Below are 20747 nucleotides of genomic sequence, written 5' to 3' on the forward strand. Positions count from 1 at the left end.
CCAGTTTGGTGTCAAATTTTGAATCGATAAACCAAGCTGTGCTCTTTCTGTTCATTAGTACCTGGGGCTTTTCCATAAGGGGTTTTTGAAATCAATTGTTCAATCATCTCATTCTTCGTAACAAAAATCAAACTAAAATAAAACAACCCCTCCTAAATTCTTGAGTTTGATACAAGAGTTCAATTTCATACATAGAACTCTCTGTTAAAAATCTCAAAAAGTCGTACTTTGAAACCTGTAGTGCTTTGATCTTGAAAATAGGAATAAACTGAATGAATCATTTAACCCAAAAACAAGTGCATTAAAGACTCAATCAAAAACATGTCAGCCTAGATGTAAAGACAGTTGGAATCAACAAATTGTAAATAAATGGACTCTAAAAAGCCAATATAAACATCAAAGCTGTATGATATATAAAAAATATTAAGAGCAAGAAGAAGAAGTCATTAAATTACCGACAGAAATTTTCATCTCCTCTGACATAAACACACAAAAAAAAACTAGACAATCTCTGACCGAGAAGTTCATTACCATCAAAACAAATCATTTTTTTCTCTCTTTTTCTGCGAGTAAATGATTGCAAAAATTTATTTATCTTAAAAAATTATAGCTCAATAAATTTCATTCGCACATATTTTTCATGATTTTATGATTCAATGAATAATTTGCATTTGTACTTTACATAGTGATAATTGACATCAATTTATGATATAAAAGTGTTGAAATAAAATTAAAAAAAAATTCAAATGAAAATTCTTTGCCTCTATATTCATGAACCACATGTTGATATTTTAAATCACAATTCAGAGATTCTTATTTGTTTTTTATTTTTTCATTAAGTTTTTCAGACTTTACTGAGAGACTAGTGCTCATTCTCTGCATGTCCATTAAATGGGAAAATTTCGAAACAGCGTGGAAAATTGAGAGGTGAAGGAGGAAGCGCATTTGGATGTAATTTTAGTTGTTTCATCTAAATTCGAACTTCGAATATAATCTGAATTTTTTCGAAAATTATCCGAACTTTTTAGAACAAAACACGAACTTCTTCGAAAATAATCCGAACTTTTTAGAACAAAACAGAACTTCTTCGAAAATAATTTGGACTTTTTAGAACAAAACCCGAACTTCTTCGAAAATAATTTGGACTTTTTAGAACATAACTCGAAATTCTTCGAAAATAATTAGAAATTTTTAGAACAAAACCCGAAATTCTTTCGAAAATAATTCGAACTTTTTTGAGCAAAACCCGAAAATAATTCGAATTTTAGAACAAAACACGAACTTCTTCGAAAATAATCCGAAATTCTTTCGAAAATAATCCGAACTTTTTAGAACAAAACCCGAAATTCTTTCGAAAATAATTCGAACTTTTTAAAACAAAATCCGAACTTCTTCGAAAATAATTCGAATTTTAGAACAAACCCCGAACTTCTTCGAAAATAATCCGAACTTTTTAGAACAAAACCCGAAATTCTTTCGAAAATAATTCGAACTCAACTGAACAATATACGAACATAATCAATCAAAATTTGAATATTTTCAAGCAACTTCCCCATCATCCACAAAAACAAGCTAATAATGCTTCAATTTACTCAAAGAAAATAAAAGAAATTAAACAAATGAGGCGGTGAGAATCAAACACAATCAGTTGGTGAGCGATCGCGGAGTTGTTCGGACAATAAAGTAGGAAGTGAATAGAATTTGTCAGTGAGAAAAGAAAAAAAGAGTCTCACTTAGCTACTTACCGCAAAACATTTTCCGCGAAATTTGAGATTTTTTTGTGAATTTCATCAAGGAATTTACTGATGCAAAATTAATGTCCTACAGCTAAATTCCAACACAAAAAAGTGAACAATAATAAAAAATACATTATAGTTGGACGTACAGCAGGAAAAAATAATTTTTTTAATGTGACCATCGCGTAAAAATAAATTTTTTTGTTTTTATTTCACTTTGATCTCATTATAAGAAAATTAATACACAAAGAAAAAAAAAGTCAACTAGCCTGTGTGGGGGCGAGGCAATAAAACGCAGTAAATTCTGTCATCACTAGCTTTCTTTTGCAGTCATTTGGAACATTTTTTGTGTTTCTTACTTTTATGATGAATTTAATAAAATTTTGCTTTACGGTTGTTGTCGTAGTCTTAACTTTTGCTGGCAGATCGCATCATCAATCGATTAAAATAGGTAAGGAGAGATTGCAATAAGAAGGAACTGGAGCATGTTGTGGTTAAAAATGAGACAATTCTCAAGTGAATTTCATTTGATTGTTTATTGGTCACAAAGGTGTCATAAATGTAGACAAATCAGGTTGACGATAATAATTTCATTTATTACTTCAGCTACTAGAGAATTTAGAGCGATTGGTCTTACGTGCTAAAGACTTTGGACTCAATCCCAGATCGAAGCTCTTTTTCCAGTTCGCCGATCTAGTTCTGAAGCGGTCGGTTCATCAGTTCTAGTCGGTTCATAAGTTAAGTAGAGTTTTGAGACTTTTTAGCACATAATGTGACTCCATTGCTTCCGAGTGGTGTAAATGAAAAGGTTCGATTGCAATTTCTGAAAGATTCCTTTTGAGAAACACTGTAGCCAAGTATCTGATACTGTATACTGAAATCTCAATCATTTAAATAACAAATAGCAATACTTCACAATCTTATACAGTGTTGGGGAACCTTTTACTGTTAACGGCATGCATTGGTGGTAAGCCTAGACCGAAATCGCACTCTGGATATAGTTTATGGCATTTCCGAATTTTTTTAAGCAGCACACAATCTACCACTGATCATATAACACTTTACGACGAAAAATAGACTCCGTGTGTGGCAGCCATCTGGAGTTAACAAAAGCGTCCGCGATGATATCGTGACCGATTGTTTTTCATTTGTGCTAAACATGGTAGTTCTGGTTTCCTTCCAAATACAGAGAATTCAGCCATACTTTTGATTATACTATAGAATAAAGCTAGTGGATATTCAGAATAGTGGCCTAAGCTGTGTTGTACAATGTTCTGATCACGTTGACACTAAATTCCAATTCTTCAGAAGTGCACAGCTTTAAGGCCCCAAAATATTCAAAACCCATAAATTATCTCTCATAAAAATTGCAAAACGATAAATAATTACGTTCAAAAGTCATCAAAATTCATTTATTCCTCACAAAAAGCTAACATGACACCGCCGACAAATCTAAACAGTCTACTCAGTCTACTCATTAACCGTACCAAGGAAGTTTCCAAGAAAAACATCTACTATTACACTGAATCTCTATAATCCTATTTTACAACAGCTTATTTTATTATGATGAGATCTTCTTCGTACTAACCTACTCAATCTTCTTTACGATGCTTCCTAATCACCATAAATTTTTCAATTTAATAGCGAGATTGATATTTGAAATGTTTATAATTGTGAAAAAATTTTATATCAAACAGAATGGAGTAAAATGAGAGGAAAAACACTCGCTTTTGTTCCGATGTGTGGATGTAGACATTAGTCCGACTTTTCTTCAATCTTCAACTTGACGTGTTTTACACTCTTTTTTCTTCATATATTTTTAATGAAACTCAACCATGTGTGTTTGATTTTTTTTGTAGTCTATAAAGACAACATATTCCCTAACAATAGCCAGCTGAAATTTCACACTCTCAAATATTTTCATACTAGTATTAAACCCCGTCAAACATGATGGGAAACTATTGATTTAGCGGTTTTTCAAGCTTCTATTCCAGTGGTGGGCAACCTTTTATTTTTCGAGGCATTCCTTGGTGGAAAGCCTTGACAGAAACAGCACACTAATGTGCCGCGACAGCGGGTTACCCACCACTGATTTATTGAGATTTTATCCCGTAAAAATCCATTTCAATCTAATTAGATCCAGTAAAGATCCATTTTATGCTCCATAATAAGATTCAGAATCAGAATAAAACAGAGCCTTCAGATTCATAATCTAGTAACATCCAGAAAATATATATGCGCTTTATTAGGATCCTAGTACATGAGAGTTACTAGATCGATGTGCTAATCAAGCGGTGCTAATAAAGACGACTTTATTAGATTCTTAATCGAGCTCCATAAGAGACTTTTCTTCATTAAGTGTCTCTCGGTCTCATAAATAATTAAAATCATAAACCTAAATAGCCCAAATTAATTAATCGATCAAAAACTTTGCGTAGGATCAGGATAACACTGACTCGATAACGAATTCGGTTAACATCCGACACCGTGTCAGAGTCACAATATCCTGGTACCGGATTTCAGATCGATCAACTGACTTGTGCTATTCGGGAAAGCATATAAGCAAGGAAGTAGCGGCAAAAAGTCGGAATGACAAATGCCTTTAAATTATATTTATAAATTTTATTATTCATTTAATTTTCTTTCACAGTTCCTTACAATTCAATTTCACAAATGAGCGACGCACGTAGTGAAGGAATTTAAGAAATGATCAAAATGCCGTGTTTTAATCTTTCATCGCTCGTGATTCTTTTTCACTCAACCGGTGATGTGATGTGTCGTTGTTTTTTATTGTAGCATGTTTTTTAAGGCAGTTGATCATGCATTTGTTTTGTTTTGTATTTCTAAATATTTTGTTTATTTAAGGGATTTGGATTTGATTTAAAATATTTAGAAGTCGTCACGGCTTTCATAGCTTTCGGACATATTCCCAGGCAACATCCGACCGACCGTCGCATATTAAAGTGTTGCGACCGCATCACGGCGATGTGTCGGTAGCCATTAGAAAAACTTGATTTGCCAATTTCCAAACATTTGGTTTAAGGTATGATGCTACCTTGTCACCGTGGTGGCAACATTTAAATATGTGCCTTTTAGACGAGAAGCTGACAAAACGATGCTCTAGCAATTACATTGTGAAATTCGGGCTTTCCTTAATCACTTTCAGAACTCCATACTGTTTTATGCAATTAGTCTACTAATAATCCTGAAAAGTACATATCGATTAGTTGATCAAAAATACGGTCCCAGGTTTCTGTGATTCTGACTTGGTGCCGGTTCGATTTAAATCAATATCAGAGTCTCGTTGCCGTGGTGCTGGATTTCGGATCGTATAACCGAATAGTGCTATTCAGCAATGAAATGGATCGTAGTGATCAAAGTCTCCATGTCACCTTCCCATCGGTACCCATGATTAAAGTCAATATCCACACATTATATACTCGCCACAAATGCGCTCTAGTTCCTCAAACACCCAAAAATTCACTTACCTACTTGAACATCCATTAAAACACATTATTATTCTTCTTCATTCACAAACAGGCTATCTGTCAGATGGATTGGAAGAAACAAAACTAGCATTTAAATTTGCGATAAAGAAAATACAAGAAGACAGAGGATTTAAGAATTTGGTCGGAGGTGTGTATGAAAAGTAATGAACTGTTGTGTCTTAAAATATAATTTAATTTATTGTATTTTTTTACTTCCGCAGATATTAAAAAGCTTAAGTATGGTGATGTGTACAAGTCATATCAACTTGTTTGTGGGATGTTGGAGGTGAATCTATGTCACAAGCAGTCATTAAGCATTAAAAGTTTAAACTCATGTCCAATTTCAGAATGGAGCAATTGGAATCATCGGTCCAACATCTCCAGAATCAGCAAATCACGTCCAAAATATATGTGATAATAAAGAAATTCCACTAATAGAGACAAGAACGGATGGACCTTCAAAGCATTTCATTAATTTACATCCAACACCGACTGATCTTGGTCGAGCTTATTTGGAGATTATTGATGCAATGAATTGGAAGGGATTTATAATTCTATATGAAGATACGCCATGGCTTCCTATGGTTGAATATTTACTAACAAATTATAAGAAGAAATATCCAGTAACTGTAAAACAATTGTCAGTAACACCTGATGGAAATTACAGAAATAGATTAATGCATGTAAAGTGGTCGCAGGTGAAGAATATAGTCATTTGCAGTTCCATTGAGACACTTCCTGAAATATTAAAGCAATCGCAACAAGTTGGCTTATTAAGTGATAAGCACAATGTGCTGATCACATCACTAGATATGCATACGATTGACTTAGAGCCATATCAGCATGGAGGAACCAACATTACGGGTGTACAGCTAGTCGATCCTGAAAATGCTTATGTTCAGGAGATTGTTGATGACTTTCAGAGGATGTACTTTTCTGTCTTAACGGATGAAGATAAAATTGAGGGATTTGAGGAGACTTTTCCGCCGGGATTAAGTGCTGGAAATATGAGAGTTGAGACAGCTTTGGTATTCGATGCTGGTAACTAATGTTGGTTCCGATTGTTGGTCAATAATATTAAGTTCTATATATCCTACTTCCAGTGCTTCTCTTTTCAACCGTTATGAACAGTAATCGAGGAATCCGTCCTACAAGAATCGACTGCAGTGACCCAGAGTCAATTTTCATCAATGGAACTTCAATCTACAACTCTATGAAGACGATGACTTTTAAGGGTCTAAGTGGCGAGATTCAATTTGATCAGCAAGGTAATCGAGAGAATTTTGAACTGAATGTCCTAGAGTTAGTTTCAGATGGTCTGAAAAGGATCGCTTTGTGGAACTCTGGAAAGTCTAATGGACTTCAAATATTCAGAGAGCAGTCAGACATTATGACAAATGAATATGATATATTCAAAGGCAAGGTATTGAGGATATTGACTGTTGATGAGGTAAGATACATATTTTAGGGATAAGGAACTGGATATTAGTGATTAAGCTTAAGAATCTTATTATATCCCTCCCATTTCCTTCCAGAATCCACCATATGCCATGAGAAAAGAAACATCAGCAACACTCTATGGAAATGATCAATTTGAAGGCTTTGGAATTGAGCTTATAGAAAAACTAGCACTTCGGCTTGGCTTCAACTACACATTCATGCTGCAAGAAGATCGAGGTTATGGAAATCCAATAAATGAAACACATTGGAATGGAATGATTGGTGAATTAATGGCTGATCGAGCTGATTTGGCAATTACAGACTTAACAGTTACATCCGATCGAGAATTAGCTGCTGACTTTACAATGCCATTTATGGATCTTGGAATTCAAATTTTATATGAGAAGCCAAAAAAGGCGAATCCTGATTTGTTGTCATTTATGGAGCCTTTATCTAAGGGTGTATGGACATGTCTTGCTCTAGCTGTTCTTGCTGTCTCTGTGTCATTCTTCATATTAGGCAGGATGTCGCCAAAAGAATGGGACAATCCATATCCATGTATTCAGGAACCGACAACACTCCAGAATCAATTTACACTCAAAAATGCAATGTGGTTTACAATTGGTGCCATTTTACAAGAAGGAAGTGACGTTGCACCTAAAGCACCATCAACAAGAATTGTTGCTTCCATTTGGTGGTTCTTTACATTAATTATGGTCTCATCATACACTGCTAACTTGGCTTCCTTCTTGACAGTCCAGAAAGCACCTGCAGTGATAACAGGTGTCAAAGATCTCATTAGAATGGCTGAAAAAAGGGAAGTGGCATATGGAGCAAAGAAAGGTGGAAGTACATTCAAATTCTTTGAATTATCTGACAATCCTGACTATCAGCTAATGTATCAATATATGGTAAAGAATGAAAAATCCGTTTTGGTCACAAGCAATGATGATGGAGTTGCTAGAGCTAAAGCAGGAGGTTATGCATACTTAATGGAATCATCGACAATTGAGTATATTGAACAACGTCAATGTGAGGTTGAAAAGGCAGGAAATAAGTTGGATCAGAAGGGGTATGTAGATGAGTTTAAGGTTAAATTAATAATTTAAATAATTATTTGATCTTAAAATGCTTGTATAGGTATGGAATTGCAATGAAAAAAGGTAGAGTACTGACTTGACATCCGATAATATCCAAATCGTTAAAAAGCTAGTTTATAGCAGAGTTGGCAAGACTTTGGGAGCACGGACTACAAAATTGTCCGGACTCCAAAACTGATCGGACTCCAAAAATGACTGAAGTCCGGTGGAGGTGTCTCCACATTGAAGTCCTGCCAACTCTGGTTTATAGCTGTTTTAAAAGCATTTAGAGCAGCCACAGCTTCTTTGAAATTAACTTTTTAACAATATAGTTTCTTAATTCAATTGAGATAATTCAATCTTTTCACTGTTTTAAAATTTAGGATCTCCATTTCGAGGACCACTTGATGAAATTATCCTCCAAATGCAGGAGTCTGGTGAACTCCAAAGAATGAAAATTAAATGGTAAGTCATTAGGTTTCCGAAAAGCACACGTTGGACAAAAGGCTGAAATTTCTGCCCTTGGCCAGCGTGACTACGAGTTAAGGCTAGATAAAATGAAATCTGACCTCAGGCTAGACCAGTTGTTGGCCACCTGAGAGTCACGGCACAGCAGTGTGCCGTAAAAATTTGTTGGAGATACTGTGAACTATATGCTGTGTGCGGTTTCATTCGAAACTGGGCTAGACTCAAGACGTTTTATAGCCTTATTCTACGACATGTGCTTTCCTTTTATCTTGTCGAATAATTTTCTATTTCCAAATTACAGGTGGAGAGAAAAGCGAGGTGGTGGAGCATGTGAGGGAGGTGACTCAGCTGAAGCTCCAAAGTTAACATTTGATCATGTCAAAGGAATTTACATTGTCCTGTTTTGTGGCTGTGGAATTGGAACAACGATGGGTGTCATTCAATGGTTTTTGAGTATTAGAAGAAATGCAAAGGCGTTGAACGTAAGTAGAAATGGTTTTAAAATGCCTATTAATTTGCCTGTCCCCACCTGGAAGTTAGGGGTTAACCTATAAATAGAGAAGTAGTCAAAAATTTTTTGAGTGGGGTGAAATTAAAGAATTTTGTCCAAATAGAAGAGTTGACCCAAAAGCCCACTAGCCACTCCAAATGGTCAGGCACTCCAAAAGGACAGTCTTATACTTTTCATACAAATTCAATAATTTTAATGAATACAGTATTTTAAATTAGAGTGTTTAGTCCTTGACCATGCTCCTGTACATGTATATAGAAACGTACCAAAAAATCCTCCAATAATTCAATAACTCTTCTAATTCCAGGTACCATTCAAAGAACTCTTCAATGAAGAACTCGATTTCGTCCTAGACTTCAAAAAGAACGTCAAACCCCGCCGAAAAAGCTCAACACAATGTGATACATACGACTCAACACCAGATTCAAACGATGTATCAGAATCACGGTCAAGATCAAACAGCACATTTACTGATCATCCACCTCATGCGCTACGATTCAGCATGAAAAACATTCACAAAATACATCCGAGAGACGATGACGATGCCTGATGCAAAAATTGAGAAATGTGAAAATTCTCGTGAAAAATTAAATTAATTTCTCATAAAAATTGCATAAATTGCTCAGTTTTGTGAAAATATTCAGACAGTGAGGATGCACGTGCAGTCAATAAAGAAAATTTTCTTGCGCGATTTTTAATTAAATTTTCATGTTTTTCATTAAAATAAGCAGCTTGACTAAAGTTTTGATCAAAAATTATCCATAATGTCATTAAGGAAGTTGATTTCCTTGATTATCCTACAAATTTTCATTGTCTCGTTCGTAAATGCAAAAAAGAGTCGCGATCGCATAAAAATAGGTAAGTGCATAGGCGTCGCTATTTTTATATCCGCATCGCATTAGAAGGAGAAGAAAAAGACGCGGCACAGAAAATAGACATTCTGTGCCAATGCTGTGTATATGCACATCTAGTTCATGCACTTGTAAAGTTTATTGCCCTCACTTACTGTTTCTCTTCCTTGACAACATAAATCAGGTGGTTTGTTTGATGAGACAACAGCCGATGCCGAAAATGTCTTTAAGTATGCCGTTGAGATCATGAATAATATGCGAGATCCATCCGATGGTCATCTAGAAGCTATTACAAAACGAATTGAATATGGCAATGAATATGATGCATCCAAAAAATTATGTAAGCTCATGAATAAAGGTATAATGGGTTTACTGCACGGTCCACTATCGAGTAATGCTGCAACACACGTGCAGAATATATGCGATGCAAAAGAGATGCCATTAATTGAGACTAGATATGATCCAGCAACCCAACAGCCAGTGATTAATTTATATCCACATCCTTCCATGCTAGCCCAACTATATTCTGATTTGGTAAACTCTTTTGGATGGGAAAGTTTTACGATAATTTATGAGAGTACAGCTTGGTATGTATCGTGTTTTTGTGGAGCAGATAGAATGTAGTTGGAATTTTTGCAAATGAAGCAGAGTGTTAGGGGTCGTTTACAAATGACAAGTGAAGCCAGTTTCAAAGCTTTCAGAGTTTTTGGTTTTTAACGGTTTTTAGAAAATTGAAAATTTTTAAAATTTTTCAAATATTTTTCTACCGTTATTTTTCAAATATTTTTTAACCGTTAAATTAAAGTGTCAAAATATGTTTTCTTACTCGATGTTGTGCGAATAGAAGCGCTTGCCAGTCAAGTAGCTTCCATTTTTATTCTAGTCTATCTTCTAAATTGCTTTAAAATTCTTCAAATGCTGAACAACTCCTACTCAAGTATTCACAAAATTCCACGAAGCATCTACTCTTGTCACTCAAAAAATACACATAAATCACATCCTCCTCATATCCTTTCAGGCTTCCAATAATGCACGAGCTCCTAAAAAAGTACGACAACAAGGGATTTACAGTGACCGTAAGGCAATTGGATTTAATAGGAAATCAGAATTATCGTCCACAATTACGACGAATTCGATTGTCAGGTGATAAAAAAATTGTCCTCGGATGTTCGGCTGACATTTTACCAGAAGTATTAAAACAAGCTCAACAAGTTGGCCTACTCACCGATCAATATCAATTTATTATTACATCACTTGACATGCACACAATAGATTTGGAACCGTTTCAACATAGTGGAACGAGTATATTTGGTGCTCGCATGATATCACCTGATGATCCGTTCGTAAAGGAAATAACTGACTTTTTTATCGAGAAGCATAAGAGTGAGAAGGGCAGTGAGGAAAAAGCAAGTGACGATGATGACGATGAAGATGAGGACGAAGAGGAAAATGACGAAAATGAGGATGAAGGCGATGGAAATGATGATGAGGAACAAGCCGATGAGGAAGCAAGTAATGACGACGATGAAAACAATGAGGATGGTGATGACGAAAATAAGGAACCAGATGAAAATGAGGAGGAAGAGGAAGAAGTTCCAGAAGGCTTAACAGCCGATAAAATGCGTTTAGATACAGCACTGACATTCGATGCTGTCTTACTATTTTCACAAATTGTAAAATTTAGTGACTCTGTTCAGCCAAAAAGCATCAAATGTGACGATGACTCAGAACGTACTCATGGCATATCCGACATTATGGCAATGAAGACGGTCGATAAACGACGAGTCAAAGGACTTACTGGAAGCATACATTTTGATCAAAAAGGACATCGTTCAGAGTTTTTGGCAGAGATTATTGAGTTGGCATCGGATGGGATACAAAAAGTCGGTGTATGGAACTCGACGGATAGTGAAATATACCTAATAAAGGCTCACGACTCTCTGAGTGGATTTGGAGATGAATTATCATTAAGGAACAAAAGTTTTCTTGTTTTGACAGCCTTGGTGAGGTCAATGACCCAAAAGATCCAGATAATTGGTTATGAATGTCCCTATTTAGTTCCCCTAATTGGTTCAAATTTGAAAAGTTCGTTAAAATTTCAATTTTATTTTAAAAGTCTATCCAGAACTGTCGATAAATTCTCAATTCCTTTCTAGAGTGCGCCATATGGAATGTTGAAGGAAACGCCAGACACAATGATTGGAAATGAACGCTTTGAAGGTTTTGGCATTGAATTGATTCAGAAGCTCTCAGAAAAGCTTGGATTCAGCTATACATTTAAGCTACAAGAAGATGGAGCTTATGGATCATACAACAAGGAAACCGGAGAATGGAATGGAATGTTAAGGGAAATAATGGATGGCCGAGCTGATTTAGCCATTACTGACTTAACAATCACATCAGAACGTGAAGGTGCAACTGACTTTACAATGCCATTCATGAATCTTGGTATATCGATTCTATTTGAGAAGGCAAAAAAGGAACCGCCACAACTTTTCTCATTCTTATCGCCATTTTCCGGTGAAGTATGGGTATGGCTAATTGGAGCACTTGCATTCGTTTCATGCTCATTATTCGTAATGGGACGATTATCTCCAGCAGAATGGGACAATCCATATCCATGCATAGAAGAACCCGAAGTCCTTGAGAATCAATTTAGTATGAGAAATTCTGTATGGTTCTCAATTGGTGCTTTACTGCAGCAAGGAAGTGAAATTGCACCAAAGTATGATGATGAATGTGAATAAACAGTTTTAATGCTGAATATACATTTTTGTTATCAATTTATTGCAGGGCTCCATCCACACGTATTGTTGCTTCTACTTGGTATGTATGCTTAGTGACATGATATGCAGCTATGACATTTATTATGCATTTTACAGGTGGTTTTTTACACTTATTATTGTGTCATCATATACAGCAAATTTAGCTGCTTTTCTTACGATTGAGTCACTATCAACACCAATTGAGGATGTCGAGGATCTGGCAAATGCAAATGGTGCAATTCCATATGGTGCAAAGAAGGGTGGAAGTACATTCAGTTTCTTCAAGGAATCAGAGAATCCAATTTATAAGAAGATGTATGAATTTATGAATAGTCATCCGGAACATATGACATCAAGTAACGATGAAGGTTTAGAGCGTGCTAAAGCTGGAAGATATGCATTTTTAATGGAATCGTCATCAATTGAATATCTTATTGAGAGAAACTGTGAAGTAACACAAGTTGGTGGGGATCTTGATCAGAAAGGATACGGAATTGCTATGCGGAAAAGTAAGCTTTTACTGACTTAAATGCACAGAAGGTTCAAAAAATTTAACGATTTTTTAAAATTCAAAAATTAACGGTTTTAAAAATTTTAAATATCAAAAAAGCCGTTAGAATTATTTTAAACTTGACATACATTTTTAACATTTCCTGACATACTGCCCCAATTTCATCATCCACAATGACTGTAAATTCTGCCAACGAACCACAAAAAATGCACTTAAATTTCTCATTCATAAAAGCACATCTAATGCCAATATTTCATTCCAGATTCACCATATCGTGGTGCACTGAGTGAAGCTGTCCTTCAAATGCAAGAGTCTGGCGATATAACAGCACTAAAAATAAAATGGTGGAAAGAGAAACGTGGTGGCGGAGCATGTGATGATGCGGGTAGTGATTCCGGTGCTGAAGAGCTTGATGTTGCCAACGTTGCTGGCGTTTATGTTGTTCTAATTTCTGGATGTACATTTGCAATTATTGTCAGTCTTCTCGAAAGCTTATTTGACATAAGAAATCGTGCCAAGGAATTGGAAGTTCCATTTATTGAAGAGTTCTTAAATGAAGCTAAATTCATCATTAAATGTCGTGGAAATGTCAAGCCAGTCCGTCGTAAATTAAGTGCTGGATCTTTAAATGAAGAGGAATCACGATCAGTCTCAAGATCATCAGAGTCACCAAAGAGGGAAATTATCGGTCCATATGGATTCAATGGACCATGCTTGAAGAACTTGACAAAATTGGATCTAATGGCTGATCATGACGACGATGACAAAGTTTAAGGATCATGCTGTACTTTTAGTCAATATAGTTGTGTCTGTTCCTTTATTCCTGATTAAATAATAAAGATTTGCTACTTTTCCTCGCAGATATTAATTCCTCCTTACAATGTCGAATCTGCTGACGCAAAATGACCTGATTTCTTTTTCTTTTCTGTGACAATTCAGAACAAAAGTTTTTTCCACAATGGAATTGCAGTTTGGCGTCTGATTTTATTGAATAACTTTTTGTCATCATTTTAGTTCCTGTGGTATGAGTTATTGCCATTTATACACAATTTGTTGAGGGATAAGCTTTATGGTTGAATATTAATATTATTTCTAGGAATTATGACGAAGGAACTTGATTTATTGTTGACAATTTTTAGGGTGACTTGATTCCATATTAAGGAACAGTTCCTGTATAAATATTAATATCACTAAGTCATGACGTAGCCTGAAGGTAAATGACCTATATTCATAATGAATCCTATTGTTCTTTACGATAATGTTCATCAACAAGCATTAATTCCAACTTTTTTATAAGCATAAAGTCAGCAATAATAAACTGAGCATTTATCTCACAATTTTCGACTAGATTAAATTATGGATGAAAAAAGAAATGAAATCATTTCAAATAAATCCATAAACATTGACCCATTTTTGCTGTTCTTCTCGCCATGCATGATACTGATACTGTCTGGATGCTCCCCTTGTTTTTTTTCTACAACTTTTTTTTATATCTGATCTGTCGTGCTCTCTTTCTGCAGTTTTTGATATCGTTGCGGAAAGAAAATTTATTTGTTTTGTCGTCATCTGATGGACGGATTTTGAAGGAAGGAGGTTTATGTTAAGCACGGCTGATTTTTGGTATTGTTAAATTAAATCTACGGATGAATTAGAGTATGCTGGGAATAGAAACTTTGTGAACTATTGCTGATATCAACTGAGTTATTAAATAGTTGCAAATATTTTTGGGAAGGTTTGACTGCATGGTTGGGTTTATATTAATGATTGTCTTGGATCGAAGAATTCCTGGATTGGATATGTTGAAAAGGACGCTAAAGTCCTTAATATCTCGAAATGGCATTATAGAGCATTATTAAGACATTCCCTCCACACGGCAATGGGCCCTAGTACGCCCCAGCCAAAGAAGTAAGTAATTGTCTTGGAATTTGATTCCTGAAATGTCCTTTCAATAGTATATGATTGGAAGTGCAGTAATAAGGAGACACAGAAAATGTATAATTTATATATGGAACTTTGCCACATAGTCGAGTAACCCACAATAGCACTATGGTAGAACATGCCACCTTAAATCATAGAACGTAAGTTCGATTCCAACTCATGATCTTTTATTTGGAATCGTCATTTTTTTTGTCATTTTAACAGTTTGAGCTAATTTTCGACCAAGTTTGATACACAGATAGATATCTTCATACATTATCGATGATCTAGCATAATTTTGCAAATTCATAAGCATATGTGCTTGTCTTTGATTCTAACAGAAGACTATATGTGTATTTAAATGAATGTGAGCGTATGATTAGATGCAGATGTTGCATATCAATTTTTTTTTCTGTAAATTATGCATACAACTTGGGTTCGTTCAAACTTGGAAGGCCTGTAGTCTTGAACGAGCAGCCGAAATCTGCAGACCTGCGTTTCTTGCCTGAACCCTGCATAAAACGATTTATTGACGTGTTAAACAAGTCCAGACTATTCTGACCTCAATAGTTTGATGTCAACTGTAGACTTAAGTATGAATGCCCAACTTAGCCACCTCGAAAGCGCTTCCGTTCCCCACAATCAATCATTTCCATCCCTTAGTTTACTTACTCACTCAGTTTATTAGTATTCCTTATCGTACTGCATCATAATATCAAACTTTATGCTTTTCCTTATATTCCATCATAACAATCGTCACCGACTAGTTTTCTCTGATGCTAAATATCACACACGAGGAACTTATTTCTGCTCAAAATTGATAAAATGGTAATAAGACACAACGTTTGACATTTGCTATCTCATTCCCATGCTTCATTGAAGCACGAAAGAGTTGTGACAACGAGAATCTGCAATTTAATTTTGAATATTTGTTTGCTCTAGTTCCGTTTGTCGGAAGGAAATCTCATCTATTATTTCAAATTGACGGAATTAAATTTGATTTCATTTGATGCATAAAAAAAAATTCTTACTTTATTGTCAAAGGATATATCTAATCCAGTGACAGTGTTCCGTTTGTCGATATTATTGCATAATTCACAATGTTGTGCTGTCGTTTACTCGATCACGTCATAAATCAACCTCAACATGCTGCTCTAATTTAGCTTTAGTTTAGTTGAGTTGGGAGTCATTTTGACTCTGTGAAAGTAATTGATGTACATATAGGCGTTGGTAGATGATTAGGTAGACTTTTGTAAACTTTGTAGTTGCTCCGATCTTGAAGCTTCATTTGACGGTCAATCATGTTTCAAAATCAATCAAATTAAATCAAAAAATTCTGAATCCGGATCCAAACGGTGTGGAATCGATCCAAGGATATTATTTGTGATGAAGTAACCCTAACAGACAAAGAGCATGATCATCAATATGTTCTCAAAAATAAGTATATCAATATTTAGTAACTGAGTAAACTCTTGAACTAAGGATGTAGTCATATATCAAATACAATTCCCATTCCTCGAAGGGTAGGATAGAGTTCTCAAAAGTCCCCTCTGTCTATACACATGTCTTAGGCACGTACTTTTACATGAGCATATTGAGCATGACTCACAACAAGAACCCTACCATCTTCTGATCTTTGCATTCTCAACGTTGAACATCAAAGTATAGCGTCAGGCACTATCGTTAAAATTGACAAAACTTTTTCAAAAGTTCTAATTTTTCCGATTGTGTTTGACTCTTCATCTAAGGTTTATGGACACCAGGGGGTATTCAGGGGTGGTTTGAGGGTTAAAACCCCGGAATTTTAGAAAAAGCTCTTCAACATGCTACAGTTTTTCGTGAAAAAATCATGATTGTGACCCAAAATCCTCATGATTTTTTCGAAGCTCTGACTTCGTTCCTGATAGACACATCAACTCCAAACAAAAATGCGCTTTACTTCCATTTACATTTCCTTACTTCGTCCACTCTTTAGTTTCACGCATATCAAACGAAAAAAAACTTAAAACTGCATTTAAAATTCACATCACATTCATTTACTCGCCTCAATGGACACATAAATTGATTCACGACAGTCAAATGAATTGAACGTGTCAATAGAAAATGTATTATGACAGCAAATGCGTACATAAAGCGACATTGATGAAGCGATTCGGGAATAAAAAGAAATTTTCAGAAAATGTTGGGGAATCAAGTGTTGTAGCATGTCATTATGATGTCAATACACGAAAATTTGTTGCCATGATAAAAAATATCTCATCAATATTTACATCAATATAGCTGTTTACAAGAACAACCATCGCTTGTTTATATTCATCGTCATCACTATGTAACTGACGTGAAGCACGTTTTTCCAATTTTCCAATGATCTAAATTTTCATGTCGCCACATGTGTATGAGTAGGATAGACTGAGTATATGGGAATCTCGTTCACTGTGTCAGGTCAGAAGAAATGAAAGTATTTTCATTTTCTATCTACGCATGCTCAACATTCAGCTTGCATTTTCCATTAGGTTGCATTCACGTCAGTGGTTTTCCACAAATTTACCGAATGTCGAAGGTCAAATTTATTTATATTTTTTAATGCAGTTTCATTCACAGCATTTTTTGGGGGTAATTTAATGAGCTTGTTGATTGATGTCAATTATAGGCTCTACTGGTGGGGGAGTCGTGACTTTATGACTTACTGTAAATTAACTTCGTATGGAAAATCCATTGATATCAACAACATGACAAACATGTGCGTTTTCCAAGCTACAACAACAACAATGAATAGAAATGTGCTCCTACAGCAGCTACTTTCCCTCTTTATTTTTTTTTACTATTTGAAGAAGGGAAAGAAATGTTCATTGCTATGCATAGCATCAGAAATCAAACAACTGCCGTACACATAACATCAGTTGCTTTTGATCGGTTGACTGTATTGGATGTGCTTTTTTTCATAAATATTCGTGAGTCGAGAGGAAAAGTCTTACGATGAAAAATATTCATGTCGTTCTGCATAATTAGATTTATTGAGAGAAGATAAACTCGTTCGATCTCGGTAAATTCGGAAGGCACTTATGGGAATTATAGTGCAAAAAGACATAAGAGCTTTAAATGCACATTAGCAGTTCAATAACCTTTGAGCTCACTGTCAATGAGAGACAAGTGGATTTTGTTGGATTGAGAAATTTCATTAACTGTAAATTAATGTTGTCATCGGTACCAAGAGAGTGAGCATACCGACTGCATGATTTAAATTGAGAAGTGAATGAAAAGAAAAATTTTATTTTTTTGTGCTGAGTGAATTTTCTTATTTTCATCTCGATGAGATGATTTGTGAAAGGAATATAAATCCCCAGTTAAATAAATTTTGATGAATTTACGGAATTGGAGCTTATCAATTTCATATTGAAAGAATTGAGAAAGATTTATGGAAATTGTGATAATCTGATAAGATTTATGAAGAAATAAGTGGAAAAATATGTTTCATGTGATGGAATTTACATATGAATGAAAGAAATAATTTTTAACGGAAATTAAGAATTTAAATTTATGAGATTTTCAGTTTGTCTTGAAGTTGGCTTCATAAAATAACTGAAAATAGTGTTTTAAACAGTGATTTACAGCATTTGAGTGACAATAAGTGTGAAAATTATAAATTATATCCCATTCTGGATTCAAATCATCAATTTAATCAATAAAAATATTCAAAATAAGTCAAAAAAAGAAAATTAATTTCCAACGGAAATTAAATATTAAAAATACTCAGTGAAAATCAGCGGAAATTAAAAATCTCAAAAAAAAAAATTCAATCAATCAAAGCTTTTGTGGATTTACTAAATTTAATAAACTTTAAGTGAGACATAAGATGATTAATCATGACTAGTTTACATTAATCTTCAACAAAAAATAAATAAATTAGAAAGATCTCAATTTTACCCAGAGCATTAAACAATTTAAATAAACAGCAGCAGAAAAAAATGTGTATATTATTGTGATTTATGTGCATTGAAGTGTTAGTTTTTAAGGAGCAAAAAAAAGGTCATAAAGTATAATTTATAAAGTGTCGAAAATAATAGATAGGCCATAACATAAAAGTTTGCGTATGTAATGTGAAAATTGATGGAAAATAAATACTTTGTGGAGTGCAAACAAATTTCTTTGTTGTGAAGCTGAACAGCCTGAAGAAAGGTCTGAGAATATCGATTATCTGTGGAATCCAATACTTATTATCTCACTCAACAAATTTACCAATGTTATTATCAGGAAATTAATTGTTAATGCTGATAAGCATCAGATAGATTTTCATTATGCGTGTGACTTTATTACCACATGATGTCCTAACGTCGAGTCAGCTGTCATGCTAATAAAATTTTCATTTTCTTCTTTGAATTATGCTGATGATTTATGATCAGCTGAGATTTTCTTTCTTATTCTTGCATCGACGGTCAACATGTTTACAAACGAGTTTATGATAAAATTATTGATATGAGCTGTTCATTTCATGTCCGACATAATCTAAAAATGGATGAAATCTTGAGGTGAATCAACCTTATAGACGTCGATTCCAAGTCCATTCTCACATCTCTTTCATACTCTATGTAAAAGAATATGTTCATTTTGCGGGGGTCATTTATAAATCACGTCCAAATTTTAAATTATTGGCAATTAACACCTAAAGATTGGACCCTTGTTAACTAGCTGTCCTTATAACTAGATAATGGCAAGTTAATGTCCAGTTGATAGCTTGTTCTAACGTTGTTATGTCAATTTAACTTGAAAGGTCCGTTCCGGCAAAGAAACCGCTTTTTGCTAACTCTGAATCACAAAAGCATGCTCTTAACTTGGTAGGGACCTAACTTACGAACATCCCCACATGAAAAATTGGAAAAATAAAGAAAAAAACTTTTCTCGATAGTTTAGCATTCATCACCATTTACTATGAATAGTTCAAGCTGTACATATACTTTATTTACTCGATTACTGCTATGTATACCTCGGTTTGTATCGATCAAATGTAAACGTGCGTATTACATAGATTTGATAAAATAATCTGAATTGCATCATATGCTATGGATAAGCTTACAAATCGACAACAATTTTTTTGTTGTACATTTTTATTGTGTGAATGAAAAATTGAGTTAAAATTTGCATAACAAAGGAGGAGCTGGGGGTTCGTTTTATTGAGTAAGCATTTGAATGTTGAGAATAGGAATAGGAATGTGCTTCAGATGGTCCTTTTGTTCAGAGTCTTCTATGTAATGTATCGATTTCTCTATAGTCTAACATTATTGCTTTGGTTAATATTGTGTAGAGTTAGTCATAAATTTGGAAATTGAGTTAGGGCTTCTTCGATTTAAGTATTGTCAAAATACTTGCGGATCACAAACCCTACCGACGGGAACCGAAACATACGTTTTAGTTAGGATCCTGTTCAACAGCTTTATAATCGCCTTAAAATTCACAGTGGGTCAATAAGAACTAATTCATCATCATCACCAACCTTAGAGTCTAGTTTGATGTGGTTGGTTTATGATGCATTAACAATCATTTTGAATGATTTGGAGACATCCCTCATAAGGATTTCACAGCACACCAGGTTACTATTCCAAACGACTATGCTTTCTAGAAATCCCGGTCCCGGCTTTCTCGGATATCCCGAGAAATCCCAATAGCGAGAAAGCATACAAACGAAACAAATGAAGAAAGTTCCGCTGCAGATCTTTTACAGCTCTGCTAAACCTCTTACTAATATATTTTATTTAACGGAGCCTTAAGAGCTCCGTGGCGAAGTCTTCTTCGTTTGTATCGATGGGGTATAGAAAACAATTAAGGAACACTTCACTAAGATGATGATTATTCTCTAAAAAAATGTCACAAAAACATGCTTCGTCCAATATTGACCTAACAGAAAAAGTATAATTCCGAATAACTGATCCCGAGTGGGGACTCGAACCCACGTCCTACGATTTTCGATCACATGCTCTTACCACAAA

At 34.8% G+C, this 20747-nt stretch overlaps 2 protein-coding genes across 2 annotated transcripts; both read left to right on the forward strand.

Moving 5' to 3' along the window:
• Nucleotides 1-1658: 1658 nt before the first annotated feature.
• LOC139099591 (glutamate receptor ionotropic, kainate 2-like) lies at nt 1659-9272 on the forward strand. Its single transcript, XM_070652099.1, has 10 exons — nt 1659-2187; nt 5277-5372; nt 5446-5510; nt 5572-6265; nt 6328-6674; nt 6760-7736; nt 7805-7827; nt 8127-8208; nt 8513-8693; nt 9030-9272. The coding sequence occupies exons 1-10, from the start codon at nt 2100-2102 to the stop codon at nt 9270-9272; spliced, it is 2796 nt and encodes a 931-aa protein (XP_070508200.1). The 5' UTR covers nt 1659-2099.
• On the forward strand, nt 9036-13729 carry LOC139099612 (glutamate receptor ionotropic, kainate 2-like). Its single transcript, XM_070652125.1, has 8 exons — nt 9036-9580; nt 9758-10160; nt 10592-11043; nt 11158-11576; nt 11730-12298; nt 12367-12399; nt 12456-12847; nt 13112-13729. The coding sequence occupies exons 1-8, from the start codon at nt 9487-9489 to the stop codon at nt 13621-13623; spliced, it is 2874 nt and encodes a 957-aa protein (XP_070508226.1). The 5' UTR covers nt 9036-9486; the 3' UTR covers nt 13624-13729.
• Nucleotides 13730-20747: the final 7018 nt, after the last annotated feature.

Source organism: Chironomus tepperi, unplaced genomic scaffold, assembly GCF_022539635.2.
Source record: "Chironomus tepperi strain 1889 unplaced genomic scaffold, CSIRO-AGI_Ctep_v1 contig_479, whole genome shotgun sequence".
Lineage (NCBI taxonomy): Eukaryota > Metazoa > Arthropoda > Insecta > Diptera > Chironomidae > Chironomus > Chironomus tepperi.

Bases quoted from the DNA above. Each gene is read 5' to 3' on its own strand.
- LOC139099591 (XM_070652099.1), top strand. From the start codon at position 2,100: ATGATGAATTTAATAAAATTTTGCTTTACGGTTGTTGTCGTAGTCTTA. The intron at 6,675-6,759 runs GTAAGATACATA...ATTTCCTTCCAG, and splicing joins GGATATTGACTGTTGATGAG to AATCCACCATATGCCATGAG. The intron at 7,828-8,126 runs GTAGAGTACTGA...TTTAAAATTTAG, and splicing joins TGGAATTGCAATGAAAAAAG to GATCTCCATTTCGAGGACCA.
- LOC139099612 (XM_070652125.1), top strand. From the start codon at position 9,487: ATGTCATTAAGGAAGTTGATTTCCTTGATTATCCTACAAATTTTCATT. The intron at 10,161-10,591 runs GTATGTATCGTG...ATATCCTTTCAG, and splicing joins ATTTATGAGAGTACAGCTTG to GCTTCCAATAATGCACGAGC. The intron at 11,577-11,729 runs GTGAGGTCAATG...ATTCCTTTCTAG, and splicing joins TTCTTGTTTTGACAGCCTTG to AGTGCGCCATATGGAATGTT.